The sequence below is a fragment of the Carettochelys insculpta genome, chromosome 1, assembly GCF_033958435.1.
Source record: "Carettochelys insculpta isolate YL-2023 chromosome 1, ASM3395843v1, whole genome shotgun sequence".
In the NCBI taxonomy this organism is placed as follows: Eukaryota; Metazoa; Chordata; order Testudines; family Carettochelyidae; genus Carettochelys; species Carettochelys insculpta.
In genome coordinates this window covers 177,329,067-177,343,941 of record NC_134137.1, presented here as the reverse complement: position 1 = coordinate 177,343,941, position 14,875 = coordinate 177,329,067, and the positions used below count along the sequence as shown (strand labels likewise).

General features: G+C 37.4%; 1 protein-coding gene across 5 annotated transcripts in view; it reads left to right on the top strand.

Annotated features, from left to right (window-relative positions):
• The window catches only part of TTC3 (tetratricopeptide repeat domain 3), a 150,077-nt gene that overhangs the window by 73,585 nt on the left and 61,617 nt on the right, over nt 1-14,875 (top strand). For all 5 annotated transcript variants that reach the window (XM_074996150.1, XM_074996167.1, XM_074996140.1 and 2 more), the window contains 6 exons: nt 4,700-4,760; nt 7,273-7,339; nt 9,650-9,787; nt 10,386-10,466; nt 12,361-12,473; nt 12,759-12,885. In XM_074996150.1, coding sequence (XP_074852251.1) covers nt 4,700-4,760; nt 7,273-7,339; nt 9,650-9,787; nt 10,386-10,466; nt 12,361-12,473; nt 12,759-12,885 — 587 coding nt within the window. The remainder of the gene's footprint in view (nt 1-4,699; nt 4,761-7,272; nt 7,340-9,649; nt 9,788-10,385; nt 10,467-12,360; nt 12,474-12,758; nt 12,886-14,875) is intronic.

The following is a 14,875-nucleotide window of genomic DNA, read 5'->3' as shown; positions in this document are numbered from 1 at the left end:
TCTAGATCCATGTGGCAAACTTCAGCCTCTGCCCTGCTAATGTGTAAGTGGGCAGACAAAAGTTTTATGCCCTGGCAAAGGTCCCAGAATTCATTGTTTCACTAGCCTCTGGACTCTGTTAAAGAGGATGCAGTTAATTCAAGGGGCTACTGCTACCGATCTAGGTCCGCTTCTGACCAAGATAGAAAACATTTAGCCCTCTTGGCAGGAAAGCATACTCACCTGCTACTCTCCGGTTCCGGGTAATTAGCTAACAGGATTTGAAAAAGCTAACTCGATGTATAGATGTTGCAGAAAAAATAATGGGTTCTAGTGAAGGATTGCATGTTTGGGCAGAGGAAGAGAACACACTGAGGCTAAGCGGACAATAGTGCTGTCAGTTCCTGTTCTTTACCTTGAGTTGCTTAGGAAATGTTACTAGCTTTTTGTTATCAAAACAAAAAGCAATCAAGTAGCACTTTAAAGACTAGCAAAATGGTTTATTAGGTGAGCTTTCGTGGGACAGACCCACTTCTTCAGACCACAGCCAGACCAGAACAGACTCAATATTTAAGACACAGAGAACCAAAAACAGTAAGCAAGGAGGACAAATCAGAAAGAGAGAATCAAGGTGAGCAAATCAGAGAGTGGAGGGGTCGGGGGGAAGATCAAGAATTAGATTGAGCCAAGTATGCAGACGAGCCCCTATAGTGACTCAGACAGTTCCCATCACGATTTAAACCATGTGTTAATGTGCTGAATTGGAATATATAAGTCAGCTCATCCACTTCTCTCTCTAAAACGGTGCGATAATTTCTCTTCAGTAACACACATACCTTGAGGTCATTGACAGAATGCCCCATTCCATTAAAATGTGTCACATTTTAATGGAATGGGGCATTCTGTCAATGACCTCAAGGTATGTGTGTTACTGAAGAGAAATTATCGCACCATTCTGGAAAGGGAAGCAGCCGAGCTGGCTTTTATATTCCAATTCGGCACATTAACACATGGTTTAAATCGTGATGGGAACTGTCTGAGTCACTATAGAGGCTCATCTGCATACTTGGCTCAATCTAATTCTTGATCTTCCCCCCCACCCCTCCACTCTCTGATTTGCTCACCTTGATTCTCTCTTTCTGATTTGTCCTCCCTGCTTACTGTTTTTGGTTCTCTGTGTCTTAAATATTGAGTCTGTTCTGGTCTGGCTATGGTCTGAAGAAGTGGGTCTGTCCCACGAAAGCTCACCTAATAAACTATTTTGCTAGTCTTTAAAGTGCTACTTGACTGCTTTTTGTTTTGATAGTGTATAGACTAGCATGGCTTACTCTCTGTTACTATTCAACATGCAAGGCACTAGCTTTTTGTTCTGTGCTTTTTGGAGATTTTAGGAGATTTCCTCCCCCCACTCCATTTTTTCCTTTTAATTGTCTATGGTACAAGTTATTCTCTGTGTTAATACTGATGTTGCAGGAAATATTTAGCTTGGCCTTGATTTCAAAGGAGGAGTTATTCTGTGCTTGTCTTGTTGTTACGGATTTTAGGAGGGTGGAGGGAATGAGTGTTCTTTTCCGGGTTCTTTGTTTGGTGAAGGACTGTGGCTTGTGAGAGATTTTATATAGTGACTTTTTGCCTTTGTTTCTTTTTAATTCAAACGTGGTTTCTTCCTCTTTCTTTTGTTTACATGAATTTTTTCAAGTGTGTTCTTCTTTCTGTAGTTTATTTTTGTTCATTCTTAATGATACTTCCTGTCAGAGTTAGTTTTACTTCTAGTAAAGCTTTCAAATGTTTCAGGGGTAAGTGCTTTTCATTTGCTTTTGAATATGTTCTCCTTTGATTATGTTAATTAAACTTCAGCAGTTTTTTTTTGTACTTTTGTATTTTAACAGTAAATTCAGATTATAAGTAAATACTCTGAGATAAACTGAGAAGTATCCATGTTAATCTCTGTCTGCGGAAACAAGAAATCCTGTACACCTTATAGCTAGTAAATCTGTTAGTCTATAAGATGCCACAGGACTTCTTGTTGTTTTTGAGATAAACTTGATCTGATGATCATTGGAAGGGGGAGTCTTATTACATAACAAGCAAGTCCTTTTTTCCTTTTAATTTTTGTCTTCTATATTTTGAATATGAAATGTATTGAAGATAAAACAAATATGCAGATTGGCAGTGTTTCTTTTTTTGGACTTAAGTGTGTGTTATGCTTAATATTGTGTTATTTTCTATGTATTCTTTTTAAACATTGGAAGAAGATGGGCCATTACGAACTAACTAGGCAATTAGGAGGACAAAGTTACAAAAAACTGTTTTTAATGAGGTGTTGATTATGTTTCTGCTGTTGGCTTAAGTGAAGTATCAGTTTTGTAAAAGAAATCTCTGGTGTAATAATGAAAAATTCATTTAATCTGTGCATCTACATGCTATTATAAATAGTATATTTAAAATACTGAGTCTCAGACCAGCTTTAGCTTGGTAACATGTTATCAATAGGCCAGGAACGAGGAAACTATTTATTGGGAATTATTATCTATGTGTATTTGAATCTGCACATTGCAGAGCTTCAGCCAACATCTCAACATTAGGCTCCTTCTTTTTAGAAAGGTTGGTTTGTTTATTCTAAAAGAAGTTTATAATTATTTTGTTAATATAGTGAAAGTCTAAATAACTTTTCATTGTTAACACCTAGGTTATTTGTGTTTTGAAGTGATGAAGATTTTGTGTCACTGAGAAGTTTTTATTAAAATTTTAATCCTTGATGCTTCAATGACTTATGTTTATGTTTGACTTCTAAGTATATAAATAGTCCCATTGAGCTATTCATATGAGTACAGTAATGTACGTGTTTCAGTGCAGGATTATGGTCTTAATTTTCATCATGGTATTTTTAATACTGAATTTGTATTAAATTCATATAAAAGATGCCACTGCCACTAAAGTATAGTATATTATACCTGTTCATCTAACGTTGCAGTAGCACATATTTTCAAATTAGTTCTATAGAGCCTCGGCCTAATTGAAACCAGGGGTTTAAAAAAATCCTCTTAGAGTACTTCAGTAAGTCAGAATAAGGTATTTTTTTACATTTGCCAAGACTTTGATGCAGTTTTTGTAAATAAGCATCTTTTTAGGAGAAAACCCTGATTTTCATAATTTAGTTTGTCGAGGCGAACCCTGGCAAAATCCAGCACTCCCCAACTCTATAACTGAACATTGCTAGCCATTAACTGTCTATTTAGGAATCCCAAAACATCATTTGGCTTACACAGATAATCGGCTCTTCATTACAAAACAAAAATAAAAAAAGATTTGCGACTTATAAACACAGTTATAAACACATGTTCAAACTTCCTATCTTACATTTCATTTCCTTCAATCTTCAGGAAAATAAGTGAGGAAAAATTCTTTTCTGATTAGTGATTAACTACTTCTTTTCAGCTGACCAAAGCAGAAATCAAAATTCTAATTTTTTCACTTTGTTGCATTTTCATTATTGTTTTTTACCTATAGCATCATATTAAATATGCCAATAATTTGTAGTATGCCGTTACACATTTTAAAGTTGTTTTTTAAATTATCGGGCCAGTCACCTGAGTAATCACCGCAATATTAAGATATGTAAAGTACTAGAATGAATTGCTGGAGTTTGACTTCATTCAACTTACCTGCTCTGGAGGCAATGATATGTGTCTTCAGCGAACATCTTGTTGAATAAATTCAGAGTTGGAATTGATCCACTACCACCTCAGAAATTACTGGGTATCTCAGACTGTGGGGGTGAGTCACGATGAGTTCACAATAAATTGTCTGTGGCTATCAAGCCTCTGAATCTTTGAAGTATATGCATATTTTATAGCCCCAGAGCTTAGTGTTGTTTTGAGTTAATCTGCAGTCCCAAAGCTTATTTTAAAAGTCACTAGTAATTTTGGAGCATATCTTGAGGATGGTTAGTTTTCAGAAGACTTCTGTTTGATGCTTGCAGAAACTTAAGATGGGCACCCAAAATCATAATCACTTTTTAGAAAACTGGAATTAATCTGTAGTAGAATAATTATCATTTTAAAGAACAAAAATAGATCTGTTACAGTTGCCTAATATGATGTAATACAGAGGAAGAAACTTCGTCATAAATTCTTCTAACATTACAACATGGATTGGCATAGGTGGAAAAAATGTCGTGTTTAAATTGGGTATAATGGATTGTTTCTTTTAGCCATTTTTTTTTCCTCTTTCAACGTAAAGCTAGTGGTTTGAATGGAATAAATCTTTTAACAAGGTATTCTTTAAATAATGTGGCTAGATAACACAAATTTAAATTAACATTATATAATAAAGTCCATATTTCATATTTAATCCTTTTTGAAAAATTAGTGTCAACTGGAGTTTTTCAAATGAAATAGTTATCTTTTTCTGATATAATGTCTGTGTAGAGTGTTATGATTTTTTTTAAAGTTTCTTTAAACTGTTGTAAGGGTTTTGATTCTTAATTATATGGGTCTTCCAGTAAGGGAGAAACTTTACACAAAGTGGTGTCAAATTCCCAGGGTAAACAAATTGGGTAAAGAAAGAAGTGAAATTTATTAACTTCTTTCAGTTACATTAATTTAAGGTATTATTTGTAACTGGAGATACAAAATTTGCAGATAAAATGTGGCTTTTGAGTTAGTATTCTTTTAAATGATGTCTTCAGTTGGTTCAGAATGATGTTTTTATGTAACAGGACAGATTCACCAGAATAAAGGAAAACCAAAGAATAAAACCAGTGATTCTGAAAAGACAAGGTGAGAAGCAGATATTTTAATAATTTGAGTTACTTTATGTGGCGAAAACGTTGGGAACAACATTAATGAATCTTTTTATATATTCTTGAAAGGGCAGATTTTCACACGATGAAGGTAGTCATATATATATATTTCATTGACATTTTGAAGACTTCAGAATTTTGTTCACTTCTTGATAATAAGTAAGCTGTTTGAATTTGTAAAAAATGTTTGATGAATAAAGTCTGTTCTCACTCCTTTTTATTCTGTATAGAAGAATCTAATAGTTGTTTCAGCAGCAAGAGATGCTTGTCATATGCGCAATGTTATGATTTCCTGTGAAAGTCCAAAAACAAAAGCAAACAAACAAAAATCCGAAACCTCTAAGCTGTAGCAGGAACTGCCTTGGTTAAAAATTAGATATTCATTGAATTAGATATTTAGAAAAATAGGATCAAATAAGCATCTTAATATGTAAATATTTTCACTGCTAAGTTTACTCAAGTTTTTTTTTCAACAGTTTCCCCCTAGTAGTCTTATAATAAGTATCACAAATCAGGTCCCAAATGTTATTCATAAAAGTCGTACTTCACAAGGCATAGAAATTACTTTAGATTGGCAAAAAAGGCAAGTGATAACAGAATTCCTAATTATAACACATTGTGGCAGCCTCAAAGGTGTTGAGACATTAAAGCATTACAATCACCAGGGAAAGTCTATAAACAAATGCCTAAAAATAGCGTGCCTGTGAGTGAGAGAGTATACAAATAAATGCAAATCACACCTTGTACAACCATCTTGTATCTACATAGCAATTTAATTCTGCTGAGGGTGTTTCTGGAGTAAATAAATCCATTATTGAAATTAACTTCTTGAAATGATATATGGGCCATAGAATTTATAAAAATTTGTATTAAGGTTGTTAGTTTCCCCCCCACCCCTTTTTTTTTAACCTCTGAGATTATTAGGTGTGTGATCAAGGGTGGGTATTGAAAGATCCTTTCTTGGAAAATTGTCTAGGCACAGCAGATCTTTTGTTTCTTTGTTTGCTTTTCAGCTGTAACATTCTTTATCACTGTAATTGTAATTTATAAGTTTTTAGGATGACAAAATTATTTGCAAGCTCTTGATGGTTGAATACATAATCTGTTACTCTCACTGCCTGAAATAAACTATGCTTAGCTATAGTTGGGACGTTGGAACATAATTCGTGCTGTACAATCTTGTACCCATGGTGATGTATTAAAAGGAAGATAATATTGCAGTAGAAGCCGTATTATCCATCAGTGGCCTAACTGGCACACTCCATTAATTGGCAATCGGGGCAGCTGCCCTGCTGGGGCCAGCAGAGCAGGGCTGGCAGAAACTGGGCTGACCTCCTCCGCCCGCCAGGCTGGCTCCAGTCGACTAACTGGAAAATATGATTTCTCGGCAACCTCTGTTCCCCAGGGATGCCAGATAATTATGCTTCTACTGTAGTTTGTTTTCAAGATCAGGTGCATCTGGAATAATACAGAATATCTTAATTTATATGCCGGATGAATTTGGTGTGGAATCAGTGAGACACCAAAGTATGAAACCTTATGGGACAATTTTGAAATGACTTTTCCAAGCTGAACTACACTTTGAATGTACAGGTCCAAACAGCTTACTAAATTCCTTTAATTATTACATCTCTCATGGAGAGTTTGCACTGTTTGAGGTTTTGGTATTTGTTAAGAGATCATTTGCAATTTTGTAAATAAATGCATAATTTGAAAATTCTTTTTAAGAAAATGCATTGATGCAATTACTCAGTCATAGTCCACTCTTATGTCTATGTGGCCATTGTTGTGAGAATTCTTTGGAGCTTAGTCATAACAATGTAATTGTTTATAGTACAGTCTAGGATTATGTGTATCTTGTATTTATTAGTCAATTAAGTTGTACCCACACCAGCATGTCATTGATCTATCATTTTCAAGATTCACTCACACATGTTCTACCATGTACAGTGGACAGATTCCTTTCTAGAAATCTCTAGTTCCTTGCTACACAGTCTTTAGGACACTTCCCATATAATGGGTGCTTATTGGGACATGAGCGCAAAGAAAGAGATGGACATAATTTACAGGAAATGCAATATAAGAACCATGTTATAATAAAAAATAACTTAAACTAGCAACCAGCCACTCGAACATGGGGCAGAGATCAATGTGTAATCAAGCGTCTTTAGCAGCTGAGAGCAAGTTCCTCAGTATAGATAGAGAGGCACATACTAGGTCTTCTGGAGCTACTGCACTAAAAATAGCAGAGTGGTTTAGGATGATAGCCTAATTCCCTGCCCTTGATAATTCATTCACTAGCTTAACTAGATCTAGTGCATGTCTGTCTGCCTTCTCTGTAAAGCACCCCCTCAGCTGCTGTGCAGGCATGTTCCATAGGGTACATAAGGAAAGGAATTTTTCCACCCTTTGAATAAAGTATATAATCTGTATATGTACGGATTTCAGTTTAAAAATTGCAATGATGCTAATACTGTCTTTAATTGTAGAGATCATCTGAATTTGAAGATTGAATCTAAAATCATCCAGGGTAAACTCTCTAGTGAGATCCGGCATGTAAGTGAAAGAAACAACTGAAAGCACTAGGGTCTTAGCTTAAAAAATTCTTTCATGTCTCTGTTTGAATAAACTGTGTTATCTTGACAATGACATTACTCATTAATTAAATCCCGTTATTCTATTTTTTTAACATGTTTGGAAAGTCTAGGGTTTAATTACACATCTTTCAGAGATGCATAAGCTTCTAAATGGGGCTATGTGTACTCTGTGGTACAATAGATAGAGCCCTGCATGGAAACAAGATTTGTAGATGTGCATACTGGCAGATATAAAGTGGATCTCTGCAGATTTGTAGAATTGTAGATGGAAATTTGTATCCGCATCTGTAGCTGTAAAAAGGAGCCATAGATATCCATGGATGCAGATACCCATGAGTATAAAGTGGATATCTGAAGATTAACAGGGCTCTAACCACAGGACCAAATTGAATACTAATGTTTCCTGAATGATGCTGCAGTGTTAATTTATTGTGTTAATAAAATGTGGATTAAGACATTTTTATGTAAGTTTCCAGTTTAGTAAGCGTCATCTTTGGAAAAGCACCTCCTTAGTGAGCATCTTTAAAAATATTACGTACTGTAGAGGCAATCCAGTCATTCCTCCAAATATCAAAACTCAAGGTACACAAAACTAGTTTTCAAGAATCTGGCATGGTTGTCTTTGGGACATGAGGGCGAAGAAAGAGATGTACATGAATTTACAGGAAATGCAATACAGCAGCCATATGATAATAAAAAATAAATTAGCAACCAGCCCACTCAAACATTAGGAAAATAAATACAATTTCAAATATATGACAGATTTCACTATTATCAATGTATCCATTCTATACAAAGACCAGGTTAATGTTGTTTTTCTGTTTGTAAATAGGCTAATTATAGTAATCTTTTTGTTTTGGAATTCAGCTATGGTTTTTGCAGCTTGACATCTGAAACCTGAATTTTAATCTAAAATTCATCAATATGAAGCTTGTGAAATATATGATATTTTGTTAGGCCCCAGGGTTGGACACAGGCTGATCTCATTAAGGAATCAGAAGATCATGTCGTTGCTTTAGCAATTCACTTCAGTGGTACCAAAAGAGCTAGTTACATTTGGCTTTTGTTTTCACTTCATTCAATTTTTTTCATGGTTAGCTGAAAACATTAATATAAAAATATTTAGAAAATTACTTCGAAAATAAAACATTGTTACGTACTTGAAGCTGTAACATTTGACATGATTTAGGATCTCGTTATAGTATATGTAATAGTGAGTTCCAGCTTGTCGTAATATATTTTAATATATTTATTTGGAATGCTGTAAATAAGAAAATGGGGGAACTCTTCTTCCCATTAGCATGCATGACAAAGTTTAAATAATGTGCCAAAATAATACCCCAGCAGTATAATTCAATTTAACACACAATCAGGAAATCAGACAGCTTAAGTCCTCAAGTTTCAGAGGGATAGCCATTTTAATCTATTTAATCAAAAAGAATGAGCAGTCCTGTGGCATCTTAAAGACTAACAAATTTATTTGAGCATAAGCTTTTGTGGATTGAAAAGTGGATTCCGGCCCACAAAAGTTTATGTCCAGATAAATTTGTTAGTCTTTAATGTGCCACTGGACTCTTTTTGTTTTTGTTTCCAATTTCAAGTCATCCTCTCTCCTCTCCCCACCCCAAATATCACTGAACTAAATTCATAGAATCATAGGGCTGGAGGGGATATTAGGAGGTCATCTAGTCTCAGCCCTCTGCCTAAAGCAGGATCAACCCCAACTAAATCATCCCAACCAGGACTTCATCAGGCTGGGACTTTAAAACATCTGCAAATGGAAATTCCACCACCTGTCTAGGTAAAGTATTCCAGTGCTTCACTACCCTCCTGGTGAAATAGTTTTTCCTAGTATGCAACCTATCCCTCTCCCGCTGTAACTCAGACCATTGCTCCTTTTTCTGCCATCTGTCATCACTGAGAACAGTCTCTCTCCATCCTGTTTAGAGCACTCCTTTCAGGAAGTTGAAGGCTGCTATCAGATCGCCTGTCAGTCTTTTCTCCTGTGAACTAAAGAAGCCCAAGTCCCTCAGCCTCTCCTCATAGGTCATGTGATCCAGCCCCGTTATCGTTCTCGTTGCGCTCTGCTGAACCTACTCCAGTGCATCTACATCCTTTTTGTACTGGGGGGCCCAGAGCTGGACGCAACTCAGAAAATATTGAATTCCAACATTATATAATCAACCCCTTCGGTGACATTTTTAATAATTATCAGCTCATTTCATTAACGTGAACAAAATTTTGATTTTGTCAAAATTGATTTTTGTAGATGGATTTAGTTATGGTGCCAGAATTGTTGATGTCTCTTGTCTATGATGGCTATACAGCCTTGATGGATCAACGTTGTCGCAGTGCTGAACAAGCTTTTATGGAGTTATTGAATATTTTGGATCCGTCAAAGTTAAAGGTAAGGAGGAGTGTGCCCTGGGATGATTGAGCATTCACCTGTAAGTTAATCATAGATTCATAGAACACTAGGACTGGAAGGGACCTCGAGAGGCCATCGAGTCCAGCCCCCTCCCCTAATGACAGGACCAAGTACTGTCTAAACCATCCCTGAAAGCCATCTATCTAACCTGTTCTTAAACATCTCCAGCGATGGAGATTCTACAACCTCTTTTGGCAATTTATTCCACTGTTTGGGATATTTCATTTATTTTTCTCCCTCCCCAAAGCAGTAATAACAATTTAACAACATCAACAATAATAAATAAATCAATATTTTGCAGTCACATTCCATTTCACCAGTTCCACAAGCCATGAGCATGGTGAAAGAAGAGGAGGGTGGGGCCCCTTGTAAGCTATCACAAAAAGCCAAATGAGGATCTTGTCAGTTGTAACAATGATCTTTTTCTTCCTGAAGATTGTAGTGCATTAGTTGTGAGGACTTATTTTTTTCTATGCTGATTGTGGTGAACATCATCCACTTCAAGACAGAGTGTTCTGCTTACTAACTTAATGTTTTAACACATATCTGTTAACGTGATTTCTTTGCCTCTTTGCAGGTGCTGAATCTTGCTGTTATTGACTATGTGGTGATCATCTATGGACATGCCACTGCTCTCCTTGGAATAGGACAGCCTGAGGTAAGACTTCAAGGTGCTACAAACTATGTTTCTGGATCTTAAAATTCTAATTCAGGTTACCCACCAGCACCTTCTATGACCAATGAGAAATGAAAAAGTGAAGTCCAGGAAGAGAAGGTTGGCAGCTTTTAGGAGCTACTTTTAAGTTTTCAAATGGGACTTGAAACCTGCTTATGAAGGGGAAATCAATCCTGTATATAGTTGTTCCCCCCACCTCTTTTTTATAGTGTTTAGAAGATGAGTAAATTGAATAGACCCAGCCACCTGAATAAGGCACTTTTTAATAACCTTTCAGATATTCTTAGTCATGAGTGCCCAAAACCAGACAAGGTTCTTTTTCATTTAGTTGCCCTCCCCCAATACTTTGGAGTACTTTTAAAAATAACATTTCTTGTAGATTTCTAGTCTTGTGATATTTTGGGTTACTTACCAATGTAAAGGTTTATTCAGGAGAAAAGATCAGGATAATGTACACTGGCCTTCCTAAAGTAATCAAATGAATGGACTATGTGAGAGTGAAGCTTTATTTCCAGAACATGCAAGTGTGGTTCAGTTTAGATGAATGAACTCTTCTTATTTATGTAAATCATGAAGAAAAAGATTGCATAATCACACCTTCACTAAGACTGATAGTAGAAAAAGCTTGATGAAAGAACAAGAACGTGTACACTTGCTTTGTCGATTTTCAAAAGTCATTTGGCAGTACAGATCAGAAAGTGACTTGGGCGGTGCTGGAGTCATGCAGAGTGGATAGCAGACCGATACAGTTGTTGAAGGATATCAATGACAATGCGGAGACAGCTGTGACAACATGCGGGGTGTTGGGAAGTTGGTTTAAAACAAGTACAGGTACGAGACAAGGAGATCCAATATGGCCAAGTATCTTCATCACACATCTGGGGAGAGCGATGGACAAGATCAAAGAAGAGGTAGAAGGCGGGTATCTGTGCACAGGCCAAGAATTAGCAACGTGAGGTTTGCGGATGATATAGTTATAATTGAGGAAGATGAGGAGAAGCTAGTGAAAATGGTGTAGATGTTAAACGAAGAAGGGAAGCAGTACGGACTGATTATGAGCATTGATAAAACAAAAACAATGGTATTTGGAGATAAGGAAGTAGGAAGGTACATCAGTGTAGATGGTATTGAACTAGAAAATGTAGAGAAGTTTGCATATCTGGGGAGCAACATAACGTGTGATCTAGATGGTAAGAAGGAAATGGAGACTGGAATAGCGAAATCAAGAGTGAGTTTGAAGGTGATGGATAAGATCTGGAAAGCAGTTACCTTAAGAATGAAGCTGAGCATACAGCAGTATGTTGTATGGATGTGAGACATGGGTGATAACGAAAGATTCGAAAAGAAGAATGTCATTCAAAAGGAGTTGTTATAGAAAGATTCTGAGAATAAGATGGATGCAGACGGTCACCAGTGAGGAATGATATAGAAAGATACGACCGAAAGAGAACTTGCTGCAGAAGGTTATAAAACGGAAGTTGCAACTATCTGGACATATTTGCAGAATGAACGACAAATGAAAAATCAAGAGCCTGCTATTCGGCATAATGGATGGTTCGAATAGGAGAGGCAGACCGCACAGAGAATGGATAGATGATATAGTAGATTGGTATGGAGCTAGTCTACAGAAACTAAGCCACTCCGCACTGGACAGGGAAAGATGGAAGGAAATAGGGAGAGAGGCATCAGACACCCAAGGGTGCTGAGCCCACGGTTATTGATGATGTTGACCTTCACTATTCTTACAGCTGATGACAGTATAAACATGCCGCATTTTTGGGGGCAGTTAAAAGCCCTTATCCAAAAACTGTTTGGCTTTTTGTTCTTGTTTTTAAATCTCTCATTCATTTGTGATTCTCTTAAATTTATTTTGAAGGAATTAGCAAAGGCAGAAGACCAGTTTAACAAAATAATTGAGCATTATCACAAGGAGAGATTTAATTGCTTGGCACATTTTGGAATTGGAAAAGTATACTTTAGACAAAACAGGTTTGTACAGTATAAAACTTCCTTTTTATTAAGTTTGCTGCAAAGACAATCTTAATTTATAAAGTAAAGCCGTCATTGGTACTATTTGTAACAAATATCCTTGTTTCTAATAGTTAATCCTTTCTCAACTGTCTTGTATTTCAGTCAATCTTTATGATGTCTTTGTTTTTTTTATGTCCCAAAATGAATTGCACAAGCATGAGGCATTATATTCCATGTAAGAGATATGCATGAAATATCTGTAAATGTTGTGACCCCAATGTCTTTCAAATGTTTAAAATTTAGGTTTTCAGATGCTATAGACCAGTTCATGAAATCACAGATAATGATTAATCATAAAATTGTTCCTGGAATATTAACTTGGCCCACAACTTCTGTTGTCATCGAAGAGACTCGGACTGAGAAATTACAGGTAAATAAAAAGTATTATCCCTGTAAATCAGGGAATGTATTAATGAATGGGAAGATGCTAATTCAGTACAGTTTCACTCAGCTTTTCAGAATGAACCTTGGCTTTTTATATCAGCAAGACATGAGAAGGGTGAAGAAGGGGCCCTCAAGCAAGAAATACAGTTAGAGTGAGGATTCTATTAAAATATTGTCAGCCCAAGCCAAAGTTTGTAGAGAAATGGGAATTGTTCTCTTAGAACCCAGTCAGCATTTCTTGAGTGAGCTCTCTTCTGAATGTACCCTGTTCCTAAAACCTGGGATGTAGCTAGGACCTGGAGCTTCACTATCCTTTATGGTAGTGTATTGTGATGCCACACTGCCAGTGTTGTCCAAGTGTTAGTTGATCTGGTAGCTTCTTAGCACTTAGAAGTGTAGTGCAGAAAAAAAAATTGGTAATACATTTGACACTCTGTTTTTAAAGGCAACATTTTCTAGGGGTATAGCAACATGTTGTCCAGTGATTTTAGTGGGAGTACTGTGGTTACGTTTCTTGGTCAACCTTGAAAATCCCTTAGCTTTAAGGTTCAGTGGGAAAGACATAGTAGAAACAAAGCTATTCTTTCATTCACAAAGATTACCCCCTTAATCTGAGAGAGAACTATTAATGTGTAAAACGATGGTCTGGCAATGGTCTTGCTCCTAGGGGAGTTCTGTGCCCAAAAATTAAAAATTGTACGCACAACATTTTAAAATTTTGCATGTTTTATTTGCAAAATAACACAACATAATTGTGATAGTTTCAACTGTTTTGGAATGGCAAATACATCACAGACAAAGGTCTCAGGAAATATTTTTTGACAAATATATTTCTTACGAGGGATATTAGTATAGATGTATGAGTAATAAGTAATTCAAACTACAAATCAGAAACCTATTTCCCCACATCCCTCAGAAGCAGAGCAAAGTCTTGGAGGAGCATAGAGGTTGAAAAACTGGTGGGTGCTGAGAACCTGCTGGCAGTCCCCCATCAGATCTCAGCATTGCCTGCCTGCGGGCCCTGCAGATTAGTGCCTCCCCCTTCCTCCCATCTCCTTTTGATCAGCTGCTTGTTGGTGTTCAGGAGGCTGTGAAGAGGGGGAGGAGGAAAAATGCGCTGCACTTGGGGGAGGGGTGGAACTCTTGGGAGAGAGACAGGGCACGGGTGGAGTGGGCCAGGAAGAGGCAGGTGAAGGTGGAGCTTTTGTGAAAGGTTTGGAATGGAGGTGGGACAGCGGAGTGGGAGGTGAAGCACTTTTGCAGGTTGGTACGTGTGGTGGGGGGTAAGATGGAGGAGTTGAGGAAGAGGGAAGTAAGTGCTAGGAAGGAGTGTGGGAGTGAACCTAGTGGGTTGTTGGGCCTGGGTGGGAGAAGTATGGAAGACAGCTATTTTGCAGAGTTAGGGAGTTATGGAGCCTCTTCCATGCATGCCCTCGCTGACCTCTAGCCTCTCCCATTCAGTCTGGCCTCTGTCCCCATAGGTCGCTGCAGTCTTACTCCTAATTCAGCACATATAACCATGTACTCTGGCCCAATATGCCCCTGCACTCTCCCCTACACCATTTTCTTGTGGCCTTGGCCCTACTACAATTCAGCCCCAGCTCAGTGTTGTCAACCTAGTTCCTGTGACCTTGCTCCATTCTGCCCTCCACAGCCCCCCTGCACTAGCTCTTTTGAACTCCAGTCTGAGCAGCTGCATGTATCCTTCTCTGACTGTCCCCCTCTCCCTCCTGTGTCCTGTGCCTCAAATGACCCTGAGAGCAGAGCCCTTCCCCCTCTCTGGCTGGCTGCTCTGGCCAGTGAGACAGCTGTCTTACCTTCTGATACATCAGTGCCAAGTGAGCAGGAGGTGTAATTGCAGCATGATATTTCTAGAGGCTTCCTCTTGCCTCTTCATCAGAACCAATTCTTCTGTGGAGGGGAAAAATTCAAAGGGGATGTTAATTCTGCTCTTGTGCAGTGGTCCAGAATTATCC